This window comes from Papaver somniferum, chromosome 7 (genome assembly GCF_003573695.1).
Source record: "Papaver somniferum cultivar HN1 chromosome 7, ASM357369v1, whole genome shotgun sequence".
Classification (NCBI taxonomy): domain Eukaryota; kingdom Viridiplantae; phylum Streptophyta; class Magnoliopsida; order Ranunculales; family Papaveraceae; genus Papaver; species Papaver somniferum.
The window spans coordinates 45,971,690-45,997,569 of NC_039364.1; the positions used below are offsets into that span (position 1 = coordinate 45,971,690).

The 25,880-nt window shown below is 35.1% G+C and overlaps 1 protein-coding gene across 1 annotated transcript; it reads left to right on the top strand.

Moving 5' to 3' along the window:
* The first annotated feature begins 21,876 nt into the window (after positions 1 to 21,876).
* On the top strand, positions 21,877 to 23,838 carry LOC113297178 (homeobox-leucine zipper protein HAT4-like). Its single transcript, XM_026545595.1, has 4 exons — positions 21,877 to 22,324; positions 22,483 to 22,853; positions 22,966 to 23,045; positions 23,169 to 23,838. The coding sequence occupies exons 1-4, from the start codon at positions 22,120 to 22,122 to the stop codon at positions 23,524 to 23,526; spliced, it is 1,014 nt and encodes a 337-aa protein (XP_026401380.1). The 5' UTR covers positions 21,877 to 22,119; the 3' UTR covers positions 23,527 to 23,838.
* Positions 23,839 to 25,880: the final 2,042 nt, after the last annotated feature.

Genomic DNA, 25,880 nt, shown 5'->3' on the forward strand with positions numbered 1-25,880 from the left:
CGTCTTTAGATCTACAAATATTCTAAATATCCACGTCGAAACTTCGATCTAGTTTGAGTGAATCTTATATCAGAAGAGAAGATTCTCAAGCATAAACAAACTAGGTGAAAGCAAAGTTCAACAACCGTTAATCAATCAAATCAATCGAAAACTAATAATAAACTGCAATTATCTAGTTTCCCACCAACGGTACTCGTAGAGCTTCCCAATCCCAAAGAAGTCTTTAAAACGAGCGGTTGTAAGAGATTTTTCCTAATTAGGGTACTTTCCTCTCTGAATAGACGGCTCCACCAGTAACAACACAACTAGGTAATTTTGCTGGCTCTGAGGATTAGTTTGCTCGAAATGCAAACTTCAATATTTTTAGACCAAGGAAGTTTGGACACCAGGGAATTTCCAAAAACGAATATTCTCAAAGATATGCAATAAAGCCAAAAACGGTTTTCATAATTCCTGGAAATGCACTGTCCAAATATTGACTGAAATCTCAGTAGTAAATCTCCAACTAGTAAATGCACATTACTAATTTTTATTTTCTAAAGATATGCATTTTAATTGCTGGAAATTAAAAGCATGTAAAACTAAAACCTTAATTAAAATATTCTCAATTTATTTCGATTCGGGATTCTTTCCTTTAGCTATTAAGGAATATCTTTGAATAATAAAAGATAAGAGTTACTGCACATGTTCAAAATATGTCGACATCTTTACTTTGTAAATCCTTTTTCATATTTACAATCTTTGAACCGATTTGCCACACTTCCAAACGAGTTTAGAATTGGTTCATCTGATTTCCAAGAACTATGTGATTGATCGAAAACCTTCAATCACCATTCATGGGTTTAATGGTTCTACCAAAACAAGTTTCGGTTCTACCTCCATGTGGGTACTAGGATCGGTCACACTAGTTACCAAAAGTTGGTTGACTAGGTACTAGGATCGGTTACCACATATATATGGTATAAAATTGTATTCGGTTGAACAAGTTATATGATCGGTCACACCAATTACTAAAACTTGTTAACCTACTACAAGGATCGATTACACATCTTGTGATTAGTCCCAACCAAGTTCTAGGATCGGTTACCCAATGACTAGGAATGGTCACACCAATTTAAAATATCGATCATAACATCTCAGGTGATTACTTAAGATCGGTTTCACTAATTAAAGTCATACCAAAACAAAAGTCAGGCCTTGTGAATAGTTTTACCAAGATACATAAACAAGTTATGAGCGGTTATACTAAACACACATATTGGTAATCCAAAATCTGCAATGAATAACAATACCAATAAGCCCAGAGATTTCTCTTTCGATTCACAAAAACAAGTTTATGAATTGTACTTCCTTTAAACGAATGTAAAACACTGTTTCCTAGGAAGAAATCTTCACCTGTACCCATACACATAATCACAATAGCGTTCATATGATTATGTTGATGTCTTATATACGAATTCCAAAAGATAGACGTTATACTTCGTATTGTAATTCCTTAATACTATGTCTAACTAGAGTATAATCATTCACAGCTTGGCAGTTATGTTTTCAATATGCACGACTTGAAAGATACGTTAGGAATGAAACAGTTCGAGTCAAATATTACTAACCTCATGTGGAAGGATGATATCGTCGTTATAGCTCTTTACTTCTTCACATTCTTCAAATATTCACGTAATACTTGTAAGTCTCATATCCTAGTAACTTTCTATCTTACCTATACGAAGTTGACTCTAGTAAATAATCAAGCGACTCTTTAAATGAGTTATGATTCATTAAAATACGACAACCAAACTTGACATACCAACGCTTGGTGGGTTCAACCGAGCTATGCTCTAACAACCTAGTTTCCTCAGTATCCTTGCTCCTACAACAAATATAGACAAGCACGCGAATCCCAAGATAGAGTCCACTATCTTAAGTTACTCCAGCCGCTGTGAAGACTTCAAGCACTCAACTCTTTTGGATCGTCTTCCGAAATAGTAAAGGACTAATATTTTTGGTAACCACTCTTCCAATCTCAAGAATTAAATCAGAGATTTGTGTTGATTTCAACAAAGGCTCTTTCGTTTAATCAAATAAACTCCTTTGATGGGTAAGATCGATCAAAATCTGAATTACCGATATAATCAGATCTAGATTTACAAACTATCAGATCCGGATACCGAAGAATACCACCAAATGATAGCTTGTCGATCTACTACGACTAGTAAATCAACTTTCTATCAAAGGTAAATAAGATTTAGTTGGATCCCAGCCGATCAAGTTTGTGCACAAAGTTAAATCACAAAGATACGAAACCAATAAGATATTTTTATGTCTTCAAATCTTCAATGTTTTCTTCTGTACATGCACAACCAAACTTGATTCCAACTTATGATTGATCACACATAGAATAGAGTCTATTAACAATTGATGATCACAAGTCAACGTCAGATCAAAAACATACCTGAACTACCACTAATCCCCTGATCTTGTTTGAGTGACCTAATGTGAGAAGAGAATAGGTTCTCAAGAATAATCAAACCAGGTGTAATCAAGGTTTAACAACTGTTAGTCAATCAAATCAATAATCAAAAGCTAAAATAACGATGCAATTCTAGTTTCCCACCAACGGTACTACTTAGACGCTTCTTTATCCCAAATAGTCTTCTAACTAGTGGATGTAAGAGGTTTCGCATAATTAGGTTACTCTCATCTCCAAGATAGTATTACAAGTAATACTATTAGTCGGCTATAACAGTGACTACAAAATGAAGTGCTTACCTCATGATAAGTTTGTAAGAAGAACAAACTTCAATATTTATAAACTAAGGATACCAAGGAATTTCCTTAACCGAAAATATTCTCAAGATATGCAATAAGCACCTAAATTCGGTTTTGTCTAATTCCAACCAATAGCCAACTGTCATACCAAAATCCCTCTTGGATTACTACTCAATAATAGATAGTGTACAAGATACTTAACTAATATATCTTCCAGAAATAGGTTTTTTTTGCAGGAAAAATAAACACATATATATTCGGAAATCTTAATAAAAAGATTCTTAAACATTTCGGTTTGGGATGTCACCTTGAGTATCAAGGAATATCTTTGAACAACAAAATATAAGATTTGCGCACATGTTCAAATTACTCACTATGTCGACACCTTGAAATTTCTTATTTTGTAAACCCAATTTCCAAAATCACACAAGCCCTAAAGTGTACGTGACAAGAGAAATCGATTTTGCTTATGGGGATCGGTTCTACCTTGACTCTCAAAGTAGGTAGGGATCGGTTTTTACTTAGTTCCCCATATAGGTAAGGATTGGTTCTACCATGGTTCCCAACATAAGTAGGGACCGGTACTACCATAATTTCCAACATAAGTAGGAATCAGTCCCGTCTTAGATCTTCAATGAAAACCGGACCACCAATCAATTTGATTTCTTTCAACTGTGAAACAAGTTCGTAAGTCTACTTTCTTAAACTTATACAATTAAACATAGTTTTCTAGGCATGGAATTAATCCTAAGTTGTGACGGACCGGAAAATTACGCCTGGCGCTCCCAGGTCATAACTTCCCCGATGCGCCATGATGATGCTACGATACATGCCTTAACACTAGGCAAATGCACGTTCATTCCCTTGCAAGCATGCTCGTGGAGCATGATGCGACTAACTTATCTTCCACACCGTTCCAATTTACCCTTGTTCTGCAAAGGGTAATAATCCTTGCCTCAACGTAGGGAATTCATCACTGAATTTCCTATCTAGCTGAAAAACTGTCATACTGCCGAATCTTTTCTAGGTATAAGGCATGGCTTGGGCTTACACATAGGCCATTGCAGGCCTAATACCCCTTCTTCACTTAGCTTAGGCATTGCTGAAAGAATGCACTTGTCTTGCTCGTGTCAAGGGTGCATCAATCAGGCTCATGCCGTACTCTCCTTAGGCTTATGCAAGATCCGCTAACTTTCCTCTCGATATAGCTTACTTTCGTGGCCACGCCCAATGCACTATTGGTAAGTGCCTATGTCGAACACCTTGATATGAAGTATGAACATCTAGTGAACGACATGCAACTAGCCTCATCATGTTTGGACACAATCATCTCTTACGTCGAACTGCGGAGCCATATGATATGAGAGGCCAAAATGTCGCAATCATCTCGCATTTAGATGATATGAGCGACAAGACGCTGGACCGGCAATGCTGCGACTCATTGCGTCTGCCTACGTACCCTTCCATACTCTAAAGGGATCAAGCGCAAACCGTAGTTCATCCTCGAAGGGATAAGCAACTTAAGCCAACTCGTTTGCAAGGTCGTGGTCAAGCAATAATTGTAATGGCCTAGTCCGTATAGGCCGTTCCGTCAAAATGCATCCAAGGAATGCATATTTGTTCCGAGGCATGGCATAGTGATGCCCATGCTTGGTACGCTCCATTGGCTAGGCTACGCAACTATAAATGAGGCCTAAGCATCATTTATACTCTTTCGGCTAAGCTATGAAGATTACTTGGTGCATGGTCCGCATATGCACCTTCAACCAACTACCCCTCCCTATATACGTTTTAAAGACATTTTTACAACTTAGATTAGTGGAGCAAAAATCATTCATCAAGTCCCAAGGACGTGATGGTTGCACATTACTACCCTGGACAACTAAAATGTACGGCCGTGATGGTTGTACATTCAGTTCTGGCTCACAAACCAGTTCTGATGTCCGGCCATGATGGCTTAACATTTCTATCCTGGCCAACCGCAATGTAAGGCCGTGATTGATGTACATTCAGTTTTGGATCTCGGACCAGTTCTAATGTCCGACCATTATGGTTGAACATTTCCTCCTTGGACCATAGGCCACTCCAATGTGCAGCCGCGATGGATGTATATTGGCAAGGCCAGCATGCTCTGGCCTGATGCAACATAGTGATGCGATATTGGCCTTAGGTGAATGACATGGTAATGTGCTATGTTAGCACTAATTTTTTTCAAGGCCATATATCCAACTGTCCTAATGCATCCTTTGATGCGAGATTTGCCTTTGGCCAATATATCTTACAACTTACACTCTCTTGGTGCCATATTGGCCTTGACCAATATGCCATTTTTGGCAGCGAATTGGCCTAGGACAATGTTCCTTTACTACGCAATATAATCTTTGGATGAAGCTTCATCTCATGTCATGATGCATCTATTAGCATGCGCCATGCTAAAAATAAGGGGTGTTACATAAGTTCATTACACAATATAATAACAAGTTATAAATATTATGTTTATGTCGCAATTACGAAGTTCAAAATTTCGTAATTCAATACACCAAGGTTGTGAAACAACTCGTATACTCTTCCTTGACACTTTGATCATAATAAGATGATCAAGTCTCTAATACTAGAGTTTCATGTTTTGTTTTCAATCTCAACAACTTAAAAGTAACGTAATATAAATGGAAACAAGTCAATTCCTTTATCACTAACCTCAAGTTGAATGATGATGTCTTCGCTGATGTCGATACGTCTTCAGAATCTTCAGGTCTTCAGAGTAATACTTGTATGTCTCAACATTTCTACACTTTCTAGTCTAACCTAACAAAATTGAGTCTAGTAATCTAATCAAGCGACTTTTGAGTTTTGGTACTAAAATATGACAACCAACCTTAACATACCAACGCTTGGCGGGTTCAACCGAGCAATGATCTAACAATCCCCTTATTGTTGAAATTCAAGGGGTGATATTAGCGCTAAAACTAGCTCTAAGAATGCAATTTGAAAACATTATTACAGAAGGTGAGTGTCTCCAGCTGATAACAATTTTGAAGTGTAAAGCGTTGGCTACTCTTAAGAAAAATGACGTTCGGTCGAAGACATCAACGATCTCTCCAATCAGTTTGGATCAATAACATACTCCTATGTTGAACAAGATGCCAACTCGATAGCTTACAATCTCGCAAAAAACTCGCTACGCCATGGGTCTTATACATGATGGACTTTTCCAATCCTTCATTGATCAATTAGCTAATAACGCGTTCAGTTTTTTGCTTTTTCGTTGTTCATAATATGAAAAAAATAAATAATATTTTTTTGTTTATAAAAAGAAAAAAAAAGACAAAAAGATTCCTCTTCACATATATAGTGAACCTTGATTGTAGTTGGGTACCAGGGGTTTATAATAGCACCTTGGACAACTTTTTCAAAAATTATCAAAAAGGATTTGTCTTTTGCAACTATTATAGTTCTTAACGTTTGTAACTATTTTAATTCTTAGTTTCTAATACAGTCTTAATATTTCATGTCAAATAGAAAATCCTCCGGAATATGAACAACTTTGAATAAGGATATGGAGATAAATTTGTCGCACATGGAGGAAAGTGATGCAAATGGATGGTAAAAAAACCCAAAACCATTGATTGTAGAACATCGTCGTTCAATCTGATCATTTATTTTTAATATCTCTTCGAATCCTAGAAATACCTCCAAACAAAGAAATATTAAAAAAAAAAACCTTAATATTTAAAACAATATCTAGTTTTAGAATTCGTCATTTAATCTTGAATAATTGATCTTTTTAGTGTTTGTTTTAGGATGGACCGGTCAATATGATAATTGTCAGACGTTTAGTTTTAGACTGTTGGATATTTTTCCCTATATTTTTGAAAAAATGAATAAAAATAGTTCATTAGTTTGTTTATGTCTCGGAAAACTAAATGGTAAGCAACAAAACGAATACCAAGTTTTAATATTCGTATTAAACATAAACCCAAATTAGGGTTTCCGACTTGATACTCTCTCTTTCCTTGGAAAATGAGTCTTTTTTTGATATTCGTACAATTCGGAAGCAAGTAAAGGTAACGATTGTAGGAAGTTTTCATTTATTCCCTAATCCAACAATCTAAGGAAACTTCGAAACGACATATCTCTCAAAATAGAGGCCAGAATCTAAATATGGAAAAATCTATTTTCACCTATAACAATTTATAGTGGAAGGTATCATTTAATATGGGGAATTTTTAAAAAAATGAAAAGACCTATTATCCAGAGACAGAGGTAACACTTTCAATGGTAAAAAAAAGAAAAGAATGAGAGAAGTAAATAATCAATCCTAATCCAATTGATTTGACTTTTGAAGGTGGTAAATAAGACAATCCAAGGACTGAAAAGCAAATTTTTTTATTTACTTGTGAGAGATAAAAAATAGGAAGATCTAGGGTGAAAAATAAGAAAAAGCTTGTTAAATTTCATATATTAATTTTACCTTTATGTTTTTTTTCCACCAATTGTTATCTCGCAAAAAATTACTTTTATATGTTTTTTAACTCATGTTATGTTGCAAAATCCTCCTTCGACTGATAAAATTCCAGCAACCATGTACAGTTTATGGCCATAATATACGAAATCTCGAAATTTTACCTTTTTTTTCCTTTTTTTTCTCAGTTGTCGATACAAATGTTTTTGAGGTAGAAAATTTTAAAACTCTTCATGGAGTGAACCAAATTTTTTTTTTGAACTTTGTCTCCAACATTTAAGAAACATTATTTATTAGGCGGATGTACGAGTTTTTCTTTCTAAAATGAAACCATGTTTTTAGTTATGATATAACTGAGTTTAATGGAGACTACTACTTGATGATAGAAAATGGGTATTGGAATTTGACGCTACAACTAAAGTTGCACAGGAACCGGATCAGAGTCGGGGAACTAGACCAGAACCGATAAATCCAGATCGGAACTGGACCAGAACCGATTGAAGAGGTGCATGTAATGGGACAAAAAATAGTAAACGATCTATAGGGGTACAACTACTCGGTTCTTAAGGAAAACAAGAAGTACCTAATCGGAAAGACCAATTAATACTGACAGTTGACTATCATTTTAGAAATGAATCTTAGTCATCCAATGTAGGTATTGTGATAGGAATGATAAAATAGTTACCCGATTTGTTTCTTAGTTCTTCTTCACTTATTTGTTCGTTGCGACTGCGATAACACCACCAACACAACAAATTCTTAAGATAGTTTACTTATTCTTAACTCAGTATGTTAGTCTGTTTTTTTTTTCATTTCTTTTTCTCTGTTCACTTCTTTTGTTTCAGCTGATTGGTATATTTAGGGTTCTTTTGTTATTCACCTGCTACTGCTAGCTACTAAGGTAAAATTTGCCTTGGGGTTTATTTTATTACTTATTGTTGTACTTCTCAATGTTCTTATGAATTACATGCATGTTTGATTTAGGGTTAGATTGAATCGATTTATTTTGTGGAACTGGAAATTAAACAACATCAAGTCGAGAAATGATTGAACTAATGTGTTTTCTGATATGGTTTTTTAATAATATAATCTAGCTAATGTTTAATTTTTTCAATTTTTTAGAGAACATATCAATTTCTACTATTTTCGGTTCTCATAATTAGGGTTTACATAGTTTTGTTTGTGTATGATTCCATAAACTCTTCTTACATGATTTTAATTTTGTTTCGCTTACAAAAAATTGGAGTTTAATCGGTTTGTGTTGTACGTGGGATTGTTTGTATCGTCACTTCTTCCGTCCTTGTGATTATATCATAAGGAATAATAGTAAGAACAACATATTTAGGGACTAAACGACTTAATGGCTAATGCTGATTATTTAGTATGAACTAATTTATTTCTTTCATCCAAATGTTACTGAAATTCCAAATATTTCAATTGAATATTGTAATGGTGGTCAATTGAATTTGATGATATGTGAGACTATAAGCATGTTAACTAAACTTGGTTAGCATGAATCTTATAGTCCCGTTCATTAAGATCATTGAGTTTTGTTTGTTTGTGGTATTTCAATGATGGTGCTCTAATTTACAGAATATTCATTGTTCATTAAGTTCTGATAGTTTGTGGTATTTCAATGTTTGCTGATTGTTGTTAGATGGATACATCAAATTCAAGTCAAGATACACCAACTACAACTCAACAAACTCAAGTTGGATCGTTCTCCAATAAACCTGCATCTTGTTGGCTATTATAGACATATTAGGTGTTTTACAAATGTCAGACGTTTATGGTCCTTGATGTTTGATATTCATTTTTTGTCGCAGTCTCGCAAACTTATGGAACAGAAGTGGAAGTGTGGAATTGAGAACTATGGAAATACTGTTTTAATTTATTTTTTTAATGTTGAACATTTGAATTTAAACTTTAAACTAAACTTGTTTTAAACCTTTGTTGGTAATGTACTTGTTATCTTAAAAACATAAGTAGTTTTTTTTGATGAAAAATAACAAGATTTATTTAATCTAAAAAGATATTGTTGTAAACCAGCCCAATAATTACAATATCCCGGACCACAACCTCAATCTCAGAAACAAAATTATAAATAATCTTCTAACCATTTTCAATGGCAATTTTCCAATTCCATATTATATCTCCCAGATGGACATTATTGAACCAACAGAACAAGTTTTCCCATTGATATGTTAGCCTATTGATCTCAATTATTAACATCTCCTTGTCTCTCCTTTTTTTCTTAGCCATAACCCTTCAGTTTCTTTCTCCCCAAAAGAGCCCATATAATGGGAAAGGGCAGTATATACCAAACATTCTTTACTAATTTTCTATATGTATTTGAGTGCCAAGATTTGAACTGATCTTTAAGATCCAGTTTGTGTGTGCAGAGGGCATAGAGAGTGAGAGAAGTATCTCCATATCTTTTTTGAGAAAGGGAATAATAACAAAGAGTGGTTTACCTCTTCATCATTTTGATTGCAAAAAATGCATGTAATCTCTTGAATCTTGCATCCTCTCTTGTTGAAATTGTCATTTGTGGGGATTGCATTATGAATGGCTAACAAGACCATGATTTGATCTTTAGGTGGCACCTTCTTTCTCCAGACATACTTGAAATGATCTCCAGAGTTTACATGTTGATGTTGCATTAGCCAATGATATCCCTCTTTTGCTGAATATGTTGAAGTAATGATGTCTTCTGTATCAGACAAATATGGAGGTGTACCCAACAGGTTCAATAAGTTGAGAGTTCAGCTCTTATCTATGCATTAGGATGTTGTCCCAATTGGATATTCCAACTTATGTTTTGATTATATCTGCCACTTTGGCTTCCTTGTTGTTAGCTGCTTTGAAAACTTTCTTGTGAGTCTGACCGAAGGGAATTTGGCTCTTCTAAGGATCCATACAAAATTTGGCATGAGAGCTGTCACTAAACCTTTTTCATTTTCGATTCCTCTCCAGAAACCTCTGCCATAGACCTCCTTGTATTCCTTCGAAAACAAATCGTCTTTGTCCGAGAGAGTTTGTACCAGATGATTTTTCCACAAGGCATCCTTTTACTGTGTATATCTCCATCTCTATTTAGCTAATAAAGATTTATTGGATGCTCATAAATTTCTAATCCCTAAACCTTCATACTTCTTTGGATTCATTGCTCTTTCCCAACCTATCGACACATTTTCTTTTTATCAGTAGATGTACCCCATAAGAAGTCTCTCATACATTTAATCATCTGATTTCTATTGACACGGGCTTTCAAATGAGAGACATAAGGTAAATAGGAAGACTTCCAAGTGCACAATTGATTAGATCAATTCTGGCTGCTTTGGAGAGGAATCTTCTCATTAATTTTGCAAGTTTTGCTTTGAACTTCACTAGAATATCTCCTCAGATGCTATTTTGCTTTCTTGTTGCACCTAAGACCATGCCAAGATTCTTGAAAGAGAGGTTTTTAACTTCGCAGTTAAGAATTCTGGACAAATCTTGAATCTTGTTGTCTGCACCAATACTCATAATTGTGCCTTTCTTTAGATTGATGATGGTATTTTTCAATGATGTTGTAGTAAGATGATTCGTTCACTCAGATTTGTTGAGAATTTGTTTTAAGACTTAATAAAGAAAATAAGGAAAAATATATACACACAATTTGTCACAAGATGAAGAGACGCTGAGACGCGGGATTCCACTACTTTTCATATTGTTATGGTTTAGTCATTAACTCTAGACAATATAGCTCAAACAAAAGAAGTTGTGACTCTAGTTCTTTGCCAAAAATGGATTTCGTAAAATATTATTTGTAAGTTAAAAGCATGACGCATCTAAAGCATATAGAACTAAGCATGCGACATCTAACAAAATAACAAATAATTAATAGAAATCAAAAAAACAATTAAATTAATGCAAATAGTCAATAAAAGAGTTAATTCATTTACCACAATCATGAAAGGTTGCTTCCTCCGTCGTCCCAGTGATGGGGTTTAGCTCCACATGGTGAAAACACACTCAGAATAATTTTTCATTGCTCAAAAGTGCTTACAAGAGGTGAAAATATTATAAAACAGAAAAACTCTCTGCACCTTTCTATTATACGCTCTGTTTCTTCCCCTAACTCTTCATTCCCTCTCTGGCTCCCAGAAATCATTTATATACCCAACAGTCAACAAATATTTTGAATAAATGCTCATAATCTCCTCGGTAATGACATTAAACTCGAGAATATTTTCTTTATTCTCACGCGATTCTGAGTTGGCAAAGAAATCTCTTTTAATCAATATAATATAATCCAGAGAATAAAATCTTCTTGTTTTAGTCAAGTATCTCCCATAATAAACACAACATATACGTACTTCCCATTCTTGTTTTGTCGATAATAAATGGAGATTTTCCTTTTTATCCGATCTGAATATGTTACCCTTCCTGTTTTAGTCAATCAGGGTAATGCCAACTCATTCCCATGCAAAACTCTCCAAATCAGCACGTATCTTCATGAACAAAACCTTGAAAATATCTTCACAACTGTTTTCTTCAAACCAAGAATATATCCTTCCTTTTACGAATCAAAGGAAATTATTGCCCCTGTTTTACTGTTACAGCTCATCACCAACCAATCCGTGCCACAAATCTCCAAAAAAAGTCTCATAAAATTATAACCAAAAATACGTTGTTGAAGCCAAAACTTTCCCGCCAAATTCTGTTCATTCCGTGGAGAAGAAGATGGTTCTCCCCCTAACATAAATGGGGTGCGAATATCCATGGGGTGTGCATAGTACATAGTGTGCCCCTTAGTAACTGAGGTGCCCCTTAACCAACACTGAGAGTTCGAATAACACGTGTCCTCCGGGGTGCAAAAACCACTTTTCGAGCAACTTTTTCCACATAAGTGTTTATTGGCCAAAAATACCTACAAGGACATAAAATACCATAATTAATACATAATCGAGCACTAACAGTACAGAACATTGAGAACAAAATAGACACAAAAATGCGTCTATCAAATACCCCCAAACTTATTATTTGCTAGTCCTCGAGCAAAAACTAAAAAATAAAACCGAGTTAATCTCGGGTGGGTTTATCAGAGGTGTACCCACAAAAACCATGACTTCTAATTGGTCACAAGTATCGAAAGAGCTAAGAGGACATACATATTCTCAATCTATCTCCAAGTAACTAGAATGCCAGAGAAATTAAAGGTGTCAGCTCTAAAGCTGACTGAAGAAAAGGGGAGACACATCCACACCACTGCTAGATAAAGAGATATCCGCTACACAGCTAGATAAACATTGCAAGATGCGTCCGCTGCTTTACAGCTGGATAAGATTAGGAGAGAGATAAAAATGAGAGGGACATCTGCTACACAGCTGGACTAATTACGTGTGATGAGTTAAACCAGTGCTAGAAATATCTTGTGCCAGATTGAAAGCAGACTAACAAAGCACCCAAAATGCATCTTTCTTCGACTCTCTCACAGTGCTCAGTAGAAACAACGCCTTCTTCGGTCTTCAACTGTTGATGATAAACTCTCGAACCTCATGGAACCTTGAAAATTAACTCTTCTCTTCGATTTCTTGCCTGACTTATAAACTTCTTCTTCCCTATGGCCTTATTGAACAAAAAGAACGTAATGATGTTTCATTTTTCATTTTTTTTTCTTCATTTTTTTTCATTTTTTTTTTTTTGAAAACAAAAAATTACAAGATAAAAAATTACAAGGCCATGAGAGAAGGACTTTAAAAACTTGGATCTTCGCAACTTAAGATGTCTTGGTATCATGAATTCCAACAACTAACATCATTTGCTCTTACAACTTCTTGTAATTAAGTCTTCAATTTTGAATTTTTGAATTATTCTTTTCTATTGTTGCTTCTAAACCTTAAACGTCTTCAACTTTCTTCATAGATTTTGATGTCGCTCTGTCTGTTGATGATGATAAGTTTCTATTGAGAGAGAGTCGTAATCCAGTAACTATGATTACATTGTGAGGTTGCTTTGTCTTTCTGGATGGTTAGGTCCATCACGGTTACCCTCTAATAGGAACAAGTTCTCTCCTGAATTTCAAAGATCTCAATGTATTTTTCTCTAATGTCTCAATAAGTTGTTATCCCTAGCATTCCAATTTCTATCTTTTCGGTGAGAAACAATATGTAAACTTAGCTAACCGGGTACCATGTGACGCTAGAAGTTTCAAAAGTGCAACTAAAAAGTTTATCCCATACCCCCAAACTTAAATCTAACATTGTCCTCAATGTTCTAAAGATAAAATTAAAAGCATATGAACAAGGAGAAACGGTTACCATTTGAAGCAAAAGAGTTAAGAAAAGATATTACCGTGTTGCATGAGATTGGGTTACCTCCCAAGAAGTGCTAAGTTTAAAGTCTTCAGCCAGACATCAGAAGAAATTAGTCACCTCATAGAATCATATAGAAGTAGCCGGAATAATTGTGGGTCATCTGGATCAAAAAGTGCTAACCACAAGAAGAGGAAACTGCAACAGACCAAGAAGATACCGAACATATCCTTATTTAACTTTTTGTTTAAGACAACTATCTCTAGTTGTGGCTCAGGTTCAGGCTCTATAAAAGGGTCTAAATAAAATGTTTTCATAGGCAGGACTTCCTCAAAAGAAGGATTCTTAAGATCAGGTTGTAGAGTCTGGAAATACTCAAGTAGGAACTTAGAAGCACATAACAATAACCTGAACAACTGCGGATCCTTAAAGTCAATTAGACTTGACTCACAAAAATGACCACAATGAAAGAGTTGGTCTTCCTTAAGCAAATGTGTCGACCCTATTCTCCTAAAGTAATTAGGTTTAGTCTCAAAACTTAATAACCGACACATCTTAAAATCAAATGTTCCCACAATTGGAAGAAAAGTATTTGGTGGGAAAACAAAGTCAATCTTGGTATCATAGCCTGGGTTAACCACATCAACCAGAGGATGGGTTTCTAACAACTGAGCTTCTCTCTGGACATCATTAGGTTCAGGAAAAAGTGCACGAAGATAATCTTGTAAGATGGTTGAGGCACAAATGTCAAGTCCTACACGAGGGAACTTTCTAAGAGTTAAAGCACACGGAGAATTATAATAACCCCCAAACTTAGAGTTTTCTGTGTCTCTAGAAAGACTAGTCACAACTTTCCTAATTTCTTGGTCATCGGATTCCTGAAAATGGTCAATTGATTCTTCTAAGTCGGGTTCATCCTCACTCATTTCTACGAGTTCATTTTCTTTTTCTAAGTCTAATGTTTCTAAATTTCTAGACTCTAAAACAATATTCTCAGAATAAACTCGTTCCTCAAAACTATCATCGGCTTCGTAGACAGGAATTACTACATCGTCTAAAACGGGGGTATCTCTAGTCAAATCCTCGTCCTTTTGAATAGGTGAATAATTAGTAAAATTATTTAGATTTGTACTAGAAACAACACTATCATTATAAATCTCAATCGGTGTAACAAATTCCTGATCACTATGCCTACATATTTCATGTTCTTCATCGATACTATCCTCATCAAAGCAAGTAGTGTTACCAATTCTAACCTCGTCATCTTGATTATGCAAATAACTATCCTCATTTTTAAGGGTATTATTGGAAACACTATATTGGAAAGTAAGATTATTTCGAGAAAGTCTTTCGTTCGTCTCAGCCATTAACTTGAGGGATTCCTCTATAAAAAGTTCTCTTTCGTCAAAAACTAAGTTATTCATTTCTGCTAACTTACGTGTTGACTCAGCTAATTTACGTGTTGACTCTAGTAAAGAGGAATTATCAAAAGGATCATAAAAAGGACTACTTTTCAATAGTTTCATTGCATCCTCCAAAGACGAGGAACTAGTGCTATAGTCTTCTTGCTCGTATGACCGGTGCGCATGTGGATAGTAATTGGGCTCACCAAGGTATAACCGATAACCTTCAAAAGTTTTGCGTTCCCAATCGCTATTCACACTATGGTCATAAAAAGGATAATGTCCAAGCTGCTCCGTCGGATACTAGTTGTATTGGCTATTATAATACCAGTTCGACATCCAGACTGCAAGGGAATTCTAAACAAACACAAAGAAGGCTGACTCGACCACAACAAGCCTATTTTATCTAGCAAACAAAAAGCATGATGGTTCCACTTAGATTGTTTTTATACTAGATTCTAATCCTTAGAAAGGGAATTCGTTACAATTTAAGCAAACCCCTCTGGAATCAATCCGAGTCAAAGTAAGCTGAATAGAGGCCAGGGAAGCTGCGTGGAGCTTTCATACCCAAGGCCTCACCGCATTACAAGGCGGCGCAGTCACGCATTCAACTCACAGAAACCATCATGAACTTCGAAGTATGCTTAAAAGAGTAACCAATATTTCTCGAATGACTTTTTTATTAAGCTCGTTACCCTGTCGGTCTCGTTCTAGTCAAAATTTTAGGCTTATGTTCGCGGTTGGTTTCGTTTTCCTAAGGCGGGCAAGAAGAGAACGGTGATGAATCCAAACCCTTATCTTGTATGGCCAGGCCTTTCCCTTTACTAGGAAATTAAAACAGCCGTATTCGATTCCTCAACATATATGCATACAAAATCATCCAGTAAACCCGCTGACAGGAGATTCGCGGGTGTTTAGAATTCTTACCTCCCGTTCCAGACGGGGATGAACCGTTGAAGTCGACTCGGGACACAACTCCAATGTCGTGTACAAACCCAAGGGCCCGAGGTGATATCGTAATCACCGTCCTTCTCTGCAAACAGTTTATTTAAAATTACCCTTCCGTAGGGTTTTTAAAAAAAATAAAAATGTCCAATGTCCAAAAATAAAAATGTCCAAAAATTAAAAAGTCCAAAAATAAAAATAAAAATTACAAAAATAAAAACCTATTTACAGTTTCTAAAAAAAAAATAAAAAAAAAAATCTCTATATACAAAAATCTTCTTCTTCTTCACTCCTTTTGAATACCTCTTTTCTTTTCTTCTTTGGCTTAGCTTTTGTTTTCAAAACTTTCTTCTCTTTCTTTAGCTTGGCTCCAAATCTGAAAACAAATAAGAAATACCAAAAGGCGTAAAAAAGAACAAAAATAATAAAAAATAAAACCTAAAAACAAATCTATAAACAAATCCGCGTCGGCAGCGCCAAAAATTGATGGTATTTTTCAATGATGTTGTAGTAAGATGATTCGTTCACTCAGATTTTTTGAGAATTTGTTTTAAGACTTAATAAAGAAAATAAGGAAAAATATATACACACAATTTGTCACAAGATGAAGAGACGCTGAGACGCGGGATTCCACTACTTTTCATCTTGTTATGGTTCAGTCATTAACTCTAGACAATATAGCTCAAACAAAAGAAGTTGTGACTCTAGTTCTTTGCCAAAAATGGATTTCGTAAAATATTATTTGTAAGTTAAAAGCATGACGCATCTAAAGCATATAGAACTAAGCATGCGACATCTAACAAAATAACAAATAATTAATAGAAATAAAAAAAACAATTAAATTAATGCAAATAGTCAATAAAAGAGTTAATTCATTTACCACAATCATGAAAAGTTGCTTTCTCCGTCGTCCCAGTGATGGGGTTTATCTCCACATGGTGAAAACACACTCAGAATAATTTTTCATTGCTCAAAAGTGCTTACAAGAGGTGAAAATATTATAAAACAGAAAAACTCTCTGCACCTTTCTATTATACGCTCTGTTTCTTCCCCTAACTCTTCATTCCCTCTCTGGCTCCCAGAAATCATTTATATACCCAACAGTCAACAAATATTTTGAATAAATGCTCATAATCTCCTCAGTAATGACATTAAACTCGAGAATATTTTCTTTATTCTCACGCGATTCTGAGTTGGCAAAGAAATCTCTTTTAATCAATATAATATAATCCAGAGAATAAAATCTTCTTGTTTTAGTCAAGTATCTCCCATAATAAACACAATATATACGTACTTCCCATTTTTGTTTTGTCGACAATAAATGGAGATTTTCCTTTTTATCCGAATCTGAATATGTTACCCTTCCTGTTTTAGTCAAACAGGGTAATGCCAACTCATTCCCATGCAAAACTCTCCAAATCAGCACGTATCTTCATGAACAAAACCTTGAAAATATCTTCACAACTGTTTTCTTCAAACCAAGAATATATCCTTCATGTTACGAATCAAAGGCAGTTATTGCCCCTGTTTTACTGTTACAGCTCATCACCAACCAATCCGTGCCACAAATCTCCAATAAAAGTCTCATAAAATTATAACCAAAAATATGTTGTTGAAGCCAAATCTTTCCCGCCAAATTCTGTTCATTCCGTGGAGAAGAAGATGGTTCTCCCCCTAACAGAAATGGGGTGCAAATATCCATGGGGTGTGCATAGTACATAGTGTGCCCCTTAGTAACTGAGGTGCCCCTTAACCAACACTGAGAGTTCGAATAACACGTGTCCTCCGGGGTGCAAAAACCACTTTTCGAGCAACTTTTTCCACATAAGTGTTTATTGGCCAAAAATACCTACAAGGACATAAAATACCATAATTAATACATAATCGAGCACTAACAGTACAGAACATTGAGAACAAAATAGACACAAAAATGCGTCTATCAATTGACCTTCAAACCAGTTATGGCTTCATAAATCTGTAGAACCATTAACATATTATGTACTTCTTCTTCCTTAGCATCTAAGCAAATCAGTGTATCATCTGCAAACTGCAGGTGAGATATATTAATATCTTGAGGAATCTTGAAACCAGAAATCATCTGCATATCCTCAGCTCTTTTCAGCAGTCTAGTGAGTGTTTGAGCTACTAGAAAGAACAGAAAAGTGGATGCTTTTGTATGTCTAGTTTGCATAGAATTCCAGGTTTCCTTGATTTGAGTCTAGAGTCTATGAGCTCACCTGCGATAAGAATATGATCCTGTATTTGTTTTCCTTGTATAAATGCACCATGATGCTCACTAATTAGTTTAGGAATTACCACTTTGAATCTTGCAGCCATCGTCTTTGAGATTTTTTTGTAGATGCTCCTCACCAAGCTAATGGGTATGAAATGCTGAGTTCTACTGGCTTCTTCTTTTTTGGGGATGAGGCTTATGAAAGCACAGTTCAATCTCCAGTCGGCTCTGTCTGCATCATAAAACTCTTGAATTACTTCAACTATGTCTTTCTTGATGATTTGCCATGAAGCTTTGATAAATTCCATTGGGTACCCGTCAGGTCCAGGAAATTTGTTTAATCCACAACTTTTTACCACAAAATAGTTAAATAATAAAAACAATCAGTTTTGGACTTTTGTTGGTTATGTTACTTGTGTATCAAAGTTGTTGGTAAAAAAAATCGGTACATATATAGAACCGGAACCAAACTTTTATTTACATAACCGTGATGGGTAAAAATCCGGTGTCGGACTTGTACCAGAACGTTCTCATAAATACAATTACGAGTACAAGTACTGAAACATGGAACCCGCCAGCCGGTGACTAGACTCAGCTAGCCAAAAAATAATGAGGACTTTGCTGTTTAGTCCAGTAAACCCGGCCCGGGTTACTGGCTAGTCCAGCGGCAAAATATATTTACTCCCTAGTCCATAAAAGGTTTGAAAAGAGTAAAATTACTCTACTAACCCTAACATATAATATTACGTATATTAATACATATGTAGTATGTAGTGATAACATATGTAATATGTAGTATACTTAGATACTTGTATACTAGTATAGTATACTACTAGTATGCTAGTAGTATAGTAGTAATATGTTATATATCGTCAATATGTAGTATGTAGTAATAACATATGTAGTATGTAGTATACTATTAGTAACTAGTACTAGTACTAGTAGTAATATGTTATATATTGACACTACATATTTGGGCCGATCGAGTGAAGCGAGGGAGGACCTTTATATGGCCATTTTTTTGTAAAATGTAAGTGATCAATTGACACAAAAAGATTGGAAATGGTCAGGGCCGAAAAACAAAAAATGTCCCTTCCTTTTTTAGCCCGATTACTATAACTCTTTGTGTATCCTATCTTTCAGGGGTATAATTGGAAAGCAAACTTTAATATAACATATCTAAAAATCCGTGCCTTGGAATTTTACAAATTTTATCTCGTTGGAAAGGTTATAAAAAAGTCTACGCAACAAGTACAAACAACAATATCAAATTTAATATCTTACAAATTTAGAGTTTTTAGAAAATTAAATGTATATCCATTATGCAAACCACAATGGATACATAATACTTTATGTAGCAAAATTTTGGTTTATGCATCAATTAATTTTCCGTTGCAACTAATAAAACGATGTACTCCCTCCGTTTCAAGAAAAATGTTACTTTCATTTCAGGCACAATTCTCGAAAATTGAATGCATAGCCATTATGCAAATCGCCACAAAGGATGCATAACACATCATGCAACCATATACTAATTAGACCTGGAAGGGTATTTTAGGCATTTAGAAAATACACTTTATAATCTCCACGAAATTTTTGGACTAGAGAGTAAATAATTTAGTCCAAAAACATGTTTTTGGATTAGGGAGTAAATGTTTTTCACGGATGGACTAGTCATTAACTGGGTCATGAAAAACTGGACTAAACAGTAGTTCCTACGAATAATATTGGATTGAAATGTGCAACAAAAAACGAGTTAAAGTCGTAGATAGACAAATCAAAATGATGATACCCTCTCTCCCTACGTCACAGTCTCCTATTATGTGTATAATTGAAATTGAGAAATTAATACCATTAGTAAATGATAACAAAGTGGGTTTGCAAAGGAAAAAAAGATAATCCGTTGCCGAAAGGAACTTGAAGTTCAGGCGATATGATGAATGATGATGTTTTGTTTGTTTATTTAATTTCTTTCAAGAGAATTTTGACATTTGATAAAGAATTCAAGTCTAGTTTTCCAACTTTTCTCTTAGTCCATAATCATTTGACAATGTTTTCTTGGACTTTTTTTCTTCAACACACTCATTATGCCTTTGTTTGGAAAAGTAAAGATGCCCCTCCGTTTAGAGTCTTTAGACCTGCAAATTATTCTGATATCTGATTTTTTCTTTAGTAAAAAAATTCATAACAGCGTGGTAGAAATTCGTGGTTCCTTTTTAATAAAATAAGAAGAAATTAGTATCCCGCTTCCATAAACGTAATTAGGGTTTGGTTTTATAATTACTGTTCCATTTCTATTTCTATGTAACTATCTACCACCTATTGGATTAGTAAAAGAATTACTGGTTTCCATAGCAAGAATTGTCAATTAAAAGTAAAGTAAAAAGAAAATACTTGTCATAATTTAGAATAATCAAACAGGCGCATTTAGGTCCATGATGATAGTATATTGTACACTGAGCCAACTGAGTATTTCAAGGCATGAAGGTAGCAGGGCAATGAGAATGAAATCATGACAAGCACCACATTGGATAATTTGGTCATTACAGAAATAAAGAGATATTTTTTTCCCTGATAATATGAAATCATGGTGTAGTGTTTATCTTGCTGAAGCCAATGATTGTGATGAGTGCGTGTCGGAGTATTATGGGGACAAACGTGACACGCACGCCTGTGTTTGTGGACCTACATGTCATCTCCTATCAGTCGAGTCCAACTTTTTTTAAATTGGTTGCCACGTGTTCAACTTACACTCCATAAAGTACATGTTAATCCACGTGACTTCTGGTTGTTTTCATTTTCTCTCTCTCACCATAACCTCCTAATTCCTAATCACACACCCCTTCCCCATTCCCACGTGAACCCCACTCGACTTTGTTCCTTCTGTGGGTCCCACTAAACTTACCTCACTAATTAAGAGAGAAAAACATAACAAAAATCATAACCGTACAGTTTATGTTTGGCAGACAACTACATCAGTGGCTGCCATCGTAAACTTCTTATTGTTGGCTGAGATAATTGATTCGGATACTGCGGCCACTCGAATAATGTTGGTTCCAATAACCAAGTGGATCACAGATTCACCGGGATGCTCATTATTTGGCAGGAGGATTGACGGTGTATATGGTTTCGAAATTTTAGTTTTTGGTGAGCAGCCACTTGATAGTTGATACACATGACTAAATCAGAATTAGAATTAATTACACGTCCGTTCCAGCTATAGAGAGAGGCCCGTAGTCATAGAATGCTTAGGAGTATATGATTATTCACATAAATGAAAGATTATTGAAAATGATTTTCATATATGCATAAATAATGAGCAAATAATAATTGGTGGATGGTATAAAACATGAATACCCTCTCGGCATTAATTAGCGGCTGCCCAAACGGTTTGGAGTTAGATGATGAATCCTACTCGGTAGAAAAAGAAAAATAGAGGTGAAACCGATAAGATCATATTTATGACCATCTTAATGTAAGGGTATTATTGCCATAAATAAATATCTCAGCTTACTTTTTAAAGATCTCATTAGTCAATAGTCAATACGAGAGAGAATCCTAAGTATTTAACTCTCTTGAATGCACTATACAAGATCTAATTGATTAGCAACCATGGTTAGTTAATTAGTAACTCAGGTCAAGGTTCCTGGTTAAGTTTGAGTTGGGCACGCATGATGATAATTGGTGTCCCTGACACAAGTCATGATTGAACGCCAAAGGAAAATAAAATAAAAAAGTAAAAGAAAAGAAAAGAATAACAAAGTCTATATAAAGCAGTTACTCCTTAACATTACCAACAACACTGTGTACTGAAAAAGCTGTGAGAAAAGGATTCATAAAATCTTTCCCTCATTTATGTCTCACAAACCCTAGAAATTAACGATACCCCCAAACCCTACCAGAGAAGAAAGAAAAAATCTCTTTATTTAGGAGAACACACAAAGTTGAAATTGTTGCAAAACAAATTGAAAAGAAAGAAGAAGAAAAAGTTTGATTGAATTGGAGGTAAAGATGTTTGTGGAAAAGGAAGATTTAGGATTAAGTTTGAGTTTATGTTCATCAACATCAACAACAACAGCAGATAATAGATATCCATTACAACTAAATCTAATGCCTCCTTCTGCTGCTTCAGTCTCTAATAATCCTTCACCATTTTTGATTCATCATCAGAAGACAAACAGTATTACTAATTGGAATGAAGCTTTCGGATCATCTGGTACTTTTTCTTTACAATTTTTTTTTTTTTTTGGAATTTCTTAAAGCTACAACAATCAGATTTCGCATGCAATAACAGATCTGTGATTTGAAGCTATTGATATGTCTTTAAACCTTAATTTGTCTCCTAATATTATCATTTTCCTTAATTTATTGCAGATCGGATTACAGCGGAGATGTACAGAGGAGAAACAAGATCATTTTTAAGAGGAATTGATGTGAACAGAATGCCATCAACAACAGCAACAATAGATTGTGAAGAAGAGGTAGGAGTTTCATCACCAAATAGTACAGTTTCGAGTATAAGTGGGAATAAAAGAAGAAGTATCGAAAGAGATACCATAAATTGCTCTGGTGGTGATGGTGAAGATAATGAAATCGAAAGAGCTTCTTCTCGAAGCGGTGGTAATGGAGGAGGAATGAATAGTGACGATGAAGACGGTGAGAATTCAAGGAAAAAACTGAGACTCTCTAGAGATCAATCTGCCATTCTTGAAGAAACATTCAAAGAGCACAACACTCTCAATCCAGTAAGTGACATTTTTTTTTCTTTTGGTAAATCTATGGAATCAGTGAAGGGTAATTTTGGAATCGTATCAATATCTTACTAATTTTGGATTTGGTTTGTTTTTATCTTTACAGAAACAAAAACTGGCATTAGCAAAGCAATTGAATCTTAGACCTAGACAAGTGGAAGTTTGGTTTCAGAACAGAAGGGCAAGGTAAGAAGCTTCCCTACTGATTTTTTCTTTTTTTCATGTGTATTTTGTGTTTATACCAGATTTACCCTTGTATTTGTGGTTTATTTACTTTTTCTTTTTGTGTGTGTGTGTTTGTTTCTGCAGGACCAAGTTGAAACAAACTGAAGTTGATTGCGAATTCCTGAAGAGATGTTGTGAAAATTTGACAGAGGAGAATAGAAGATTACAGAAAGAAGTTCAAGAACTGAGGGCATTGAAATTGTCCCCACAGTTTTACATGCAAATGACACCGCCAACGACTCTCACTATGTGTCCATCTTGTGAACGTGTTGCAGTCTCAGCTTCAACAAATGCATCAGCGGCAGGATCTACCCCAGCTGTTCCAGCACCATCAGTTGCTGCTGAAGCTGCTCACCATCGACACCACCAGCAAATGAGCGCACAGCAAAGAGCATTGCCCACCAATCCTTGGTCCCAAACTCCTGTTGTCTCTAGAAGATGAATAGTTTAGTTAATTGTTGTTAGGATCTAGGAGATTAGTCTTTATTTTAGTTTTATCTCCTTTTTGGTTTTATTGGCCTCTTTATTTAAGCTTGTGACTCCTTTCGGTTTTCCATTACTTTTTGGAGGAATTCCAAAGTTTGCTAGTGAAAGGAAATAGATGAAAAAAACCCCAACTCTTTTTTGTCATATGGAGAATAGGTTTGGGATGTAAATTTTTTTCAAACTGATGTTCTGAAGTTTGAGTTAATTTCTAATCCAATGAAAAGGAAAAAAAAAATACAAAAAATACAGTAAAAACTCTTTTAATTAATACTCATAATATTTTTGACGGGTACCGAATTGGGTGCAACGTGTCAAATTAATTTATGTAGGTCCCATATGAAATATAAATTAATAATGCATTATATATATATATATATATATATATATATATATATATATATATATATATATATATATATATATCTACTAGGTATCACCCCGGCCTACGGTCGGGGCTCAACCTTTTAGAGTTCTGTTTATTGTTTGGTCGGTCGGCCAGTGTCTTCCCATATTTTAGTCCATCTATAATAGTCGGGAGTATATTTAGTTAGTCCGGTCAATACCACAACGGTCCTGATATTTAGTTGGTCGTGTCATATTATACTGTGTTAGTTAGTCGGGTCACAATAGCGTGTTCAATTAGGCGGGTCATAATAGCCGGATGGATCGGGGCCGTAGATTAGAAAATTTAAAAGCAAATATGATATCCGCATTAAAATTAGTCGTGATTAGGTAAAATCTATAGAGTCTTCAAATTAATATTTTTTGGTAAAATCAGAAAGGATATTTATAGTTAGTGCATGAAAACTTTTAAGGAAACCGACACGCATTAGGAAATGTTGATTCGAGTCACATAAGGAAATGTTGAGTCTCGTTTTGCACCGGGCCGGGGCATAATCCCTGCCGTCTAAAATAAAATATTAAAATAAGATCATCTCACAAACCGACGGACGTAAATATCTCTCAAAATTATATGTCTAAAACGGACGGATGGATAGAAATATCGCCAACTATCTTTCCCAGCCGTCGGATTGCCGAAATCAAGGGCCGTCTATTACCCAAGACAGACATCATTTCTTTTTATAACAGCCTTATTATTACTTCAAATTCATATATTCTTATCGTGACATCAATCCCGAACGTCCAAAATAATAAAATCCCTGTCATATATACAACGGACGGATGTACATTTCGCGAACTAACGGTCCAAGCGGCAGAATGGCCAAAGTCAATGTTTGGATATGTCCCACGGCTAATTTGTAATATGCATGAATCTAATATCTCTATACATGGTTCTAAAATTGTACATAGAATATTAGTAAACTACACCGAGTTTGTTTGTCCATTTTGTTGTACAACTTTGTCTCCATTCAGCAATTTGTACATTTGCATCCTCAAAGGTCTGATTGACCGAGTCAAACTTTTAAGCTGTTCATTTTTTATGTTTTTGGGCAAGGTTTTATGCTTGATCCTCGTGCTTTCTTTAAATTGCAAATTAAATTATGTCATTGGGTATTTAATTTGCAAGAGATGATTTCATGGGGTGCTATTCGTGTTTTTGAGTTCGTGTCTATTTGGTAACATTTTCTTTTTGCTTTGTCTTAATTTGCTGCGAAAGGAAGAGAATGAAGCACCAGGTTGCACCCAGGTGAAGCTTCCTGCCCAACAACTTTCTCCAATTCCTTACTTTACTTTACCTTACCATAACTTAGTTAGTTTAACTTGATACCTAGTACATATATAGATATTGTGATATCATACTAATGTCCTACGGCTGTCTACATTTTTTTTTGAACTTTTTTTTGCATTGGTTTCCTTTTTTGTTTTTTGTTTTCCCTTGTAGAAAAAACGTAAGTATATCTCAAAACGTAGTCAGATAAGGAAATTTGAATATATCCCTTTCCCATATTCTTATTAGGAAACGTAGTTAACGTGGTATTTTTTCCCGATATATAATGGTCAAGACATCTTATTATGGAAGCATAGTCAAATCAGGAAACCCAACAATCCGACGGACGTCTATATACAACATATAACGAACCGATCCACGCCGTGGGATTACGAAATCGATGGTCGGATTTATCAGGCTACACACACAACACTTCTTTTTATAATATAGACTAGGTATCACCCCGGCCTACGGCCGGGGATCAACCTTTTTCAAGTTTTGTTTACTGGTTAGTCATCCTGTAATGAACAAAGTCGTGTTTAGTCAGTCGGGTCATAGTAGGCCCCGACCATGGATTAAAGAATCTAGAGTCAAATATAGTCCCCGCAATAAAATTATCCGTGATTATGTTAAAATCTAGA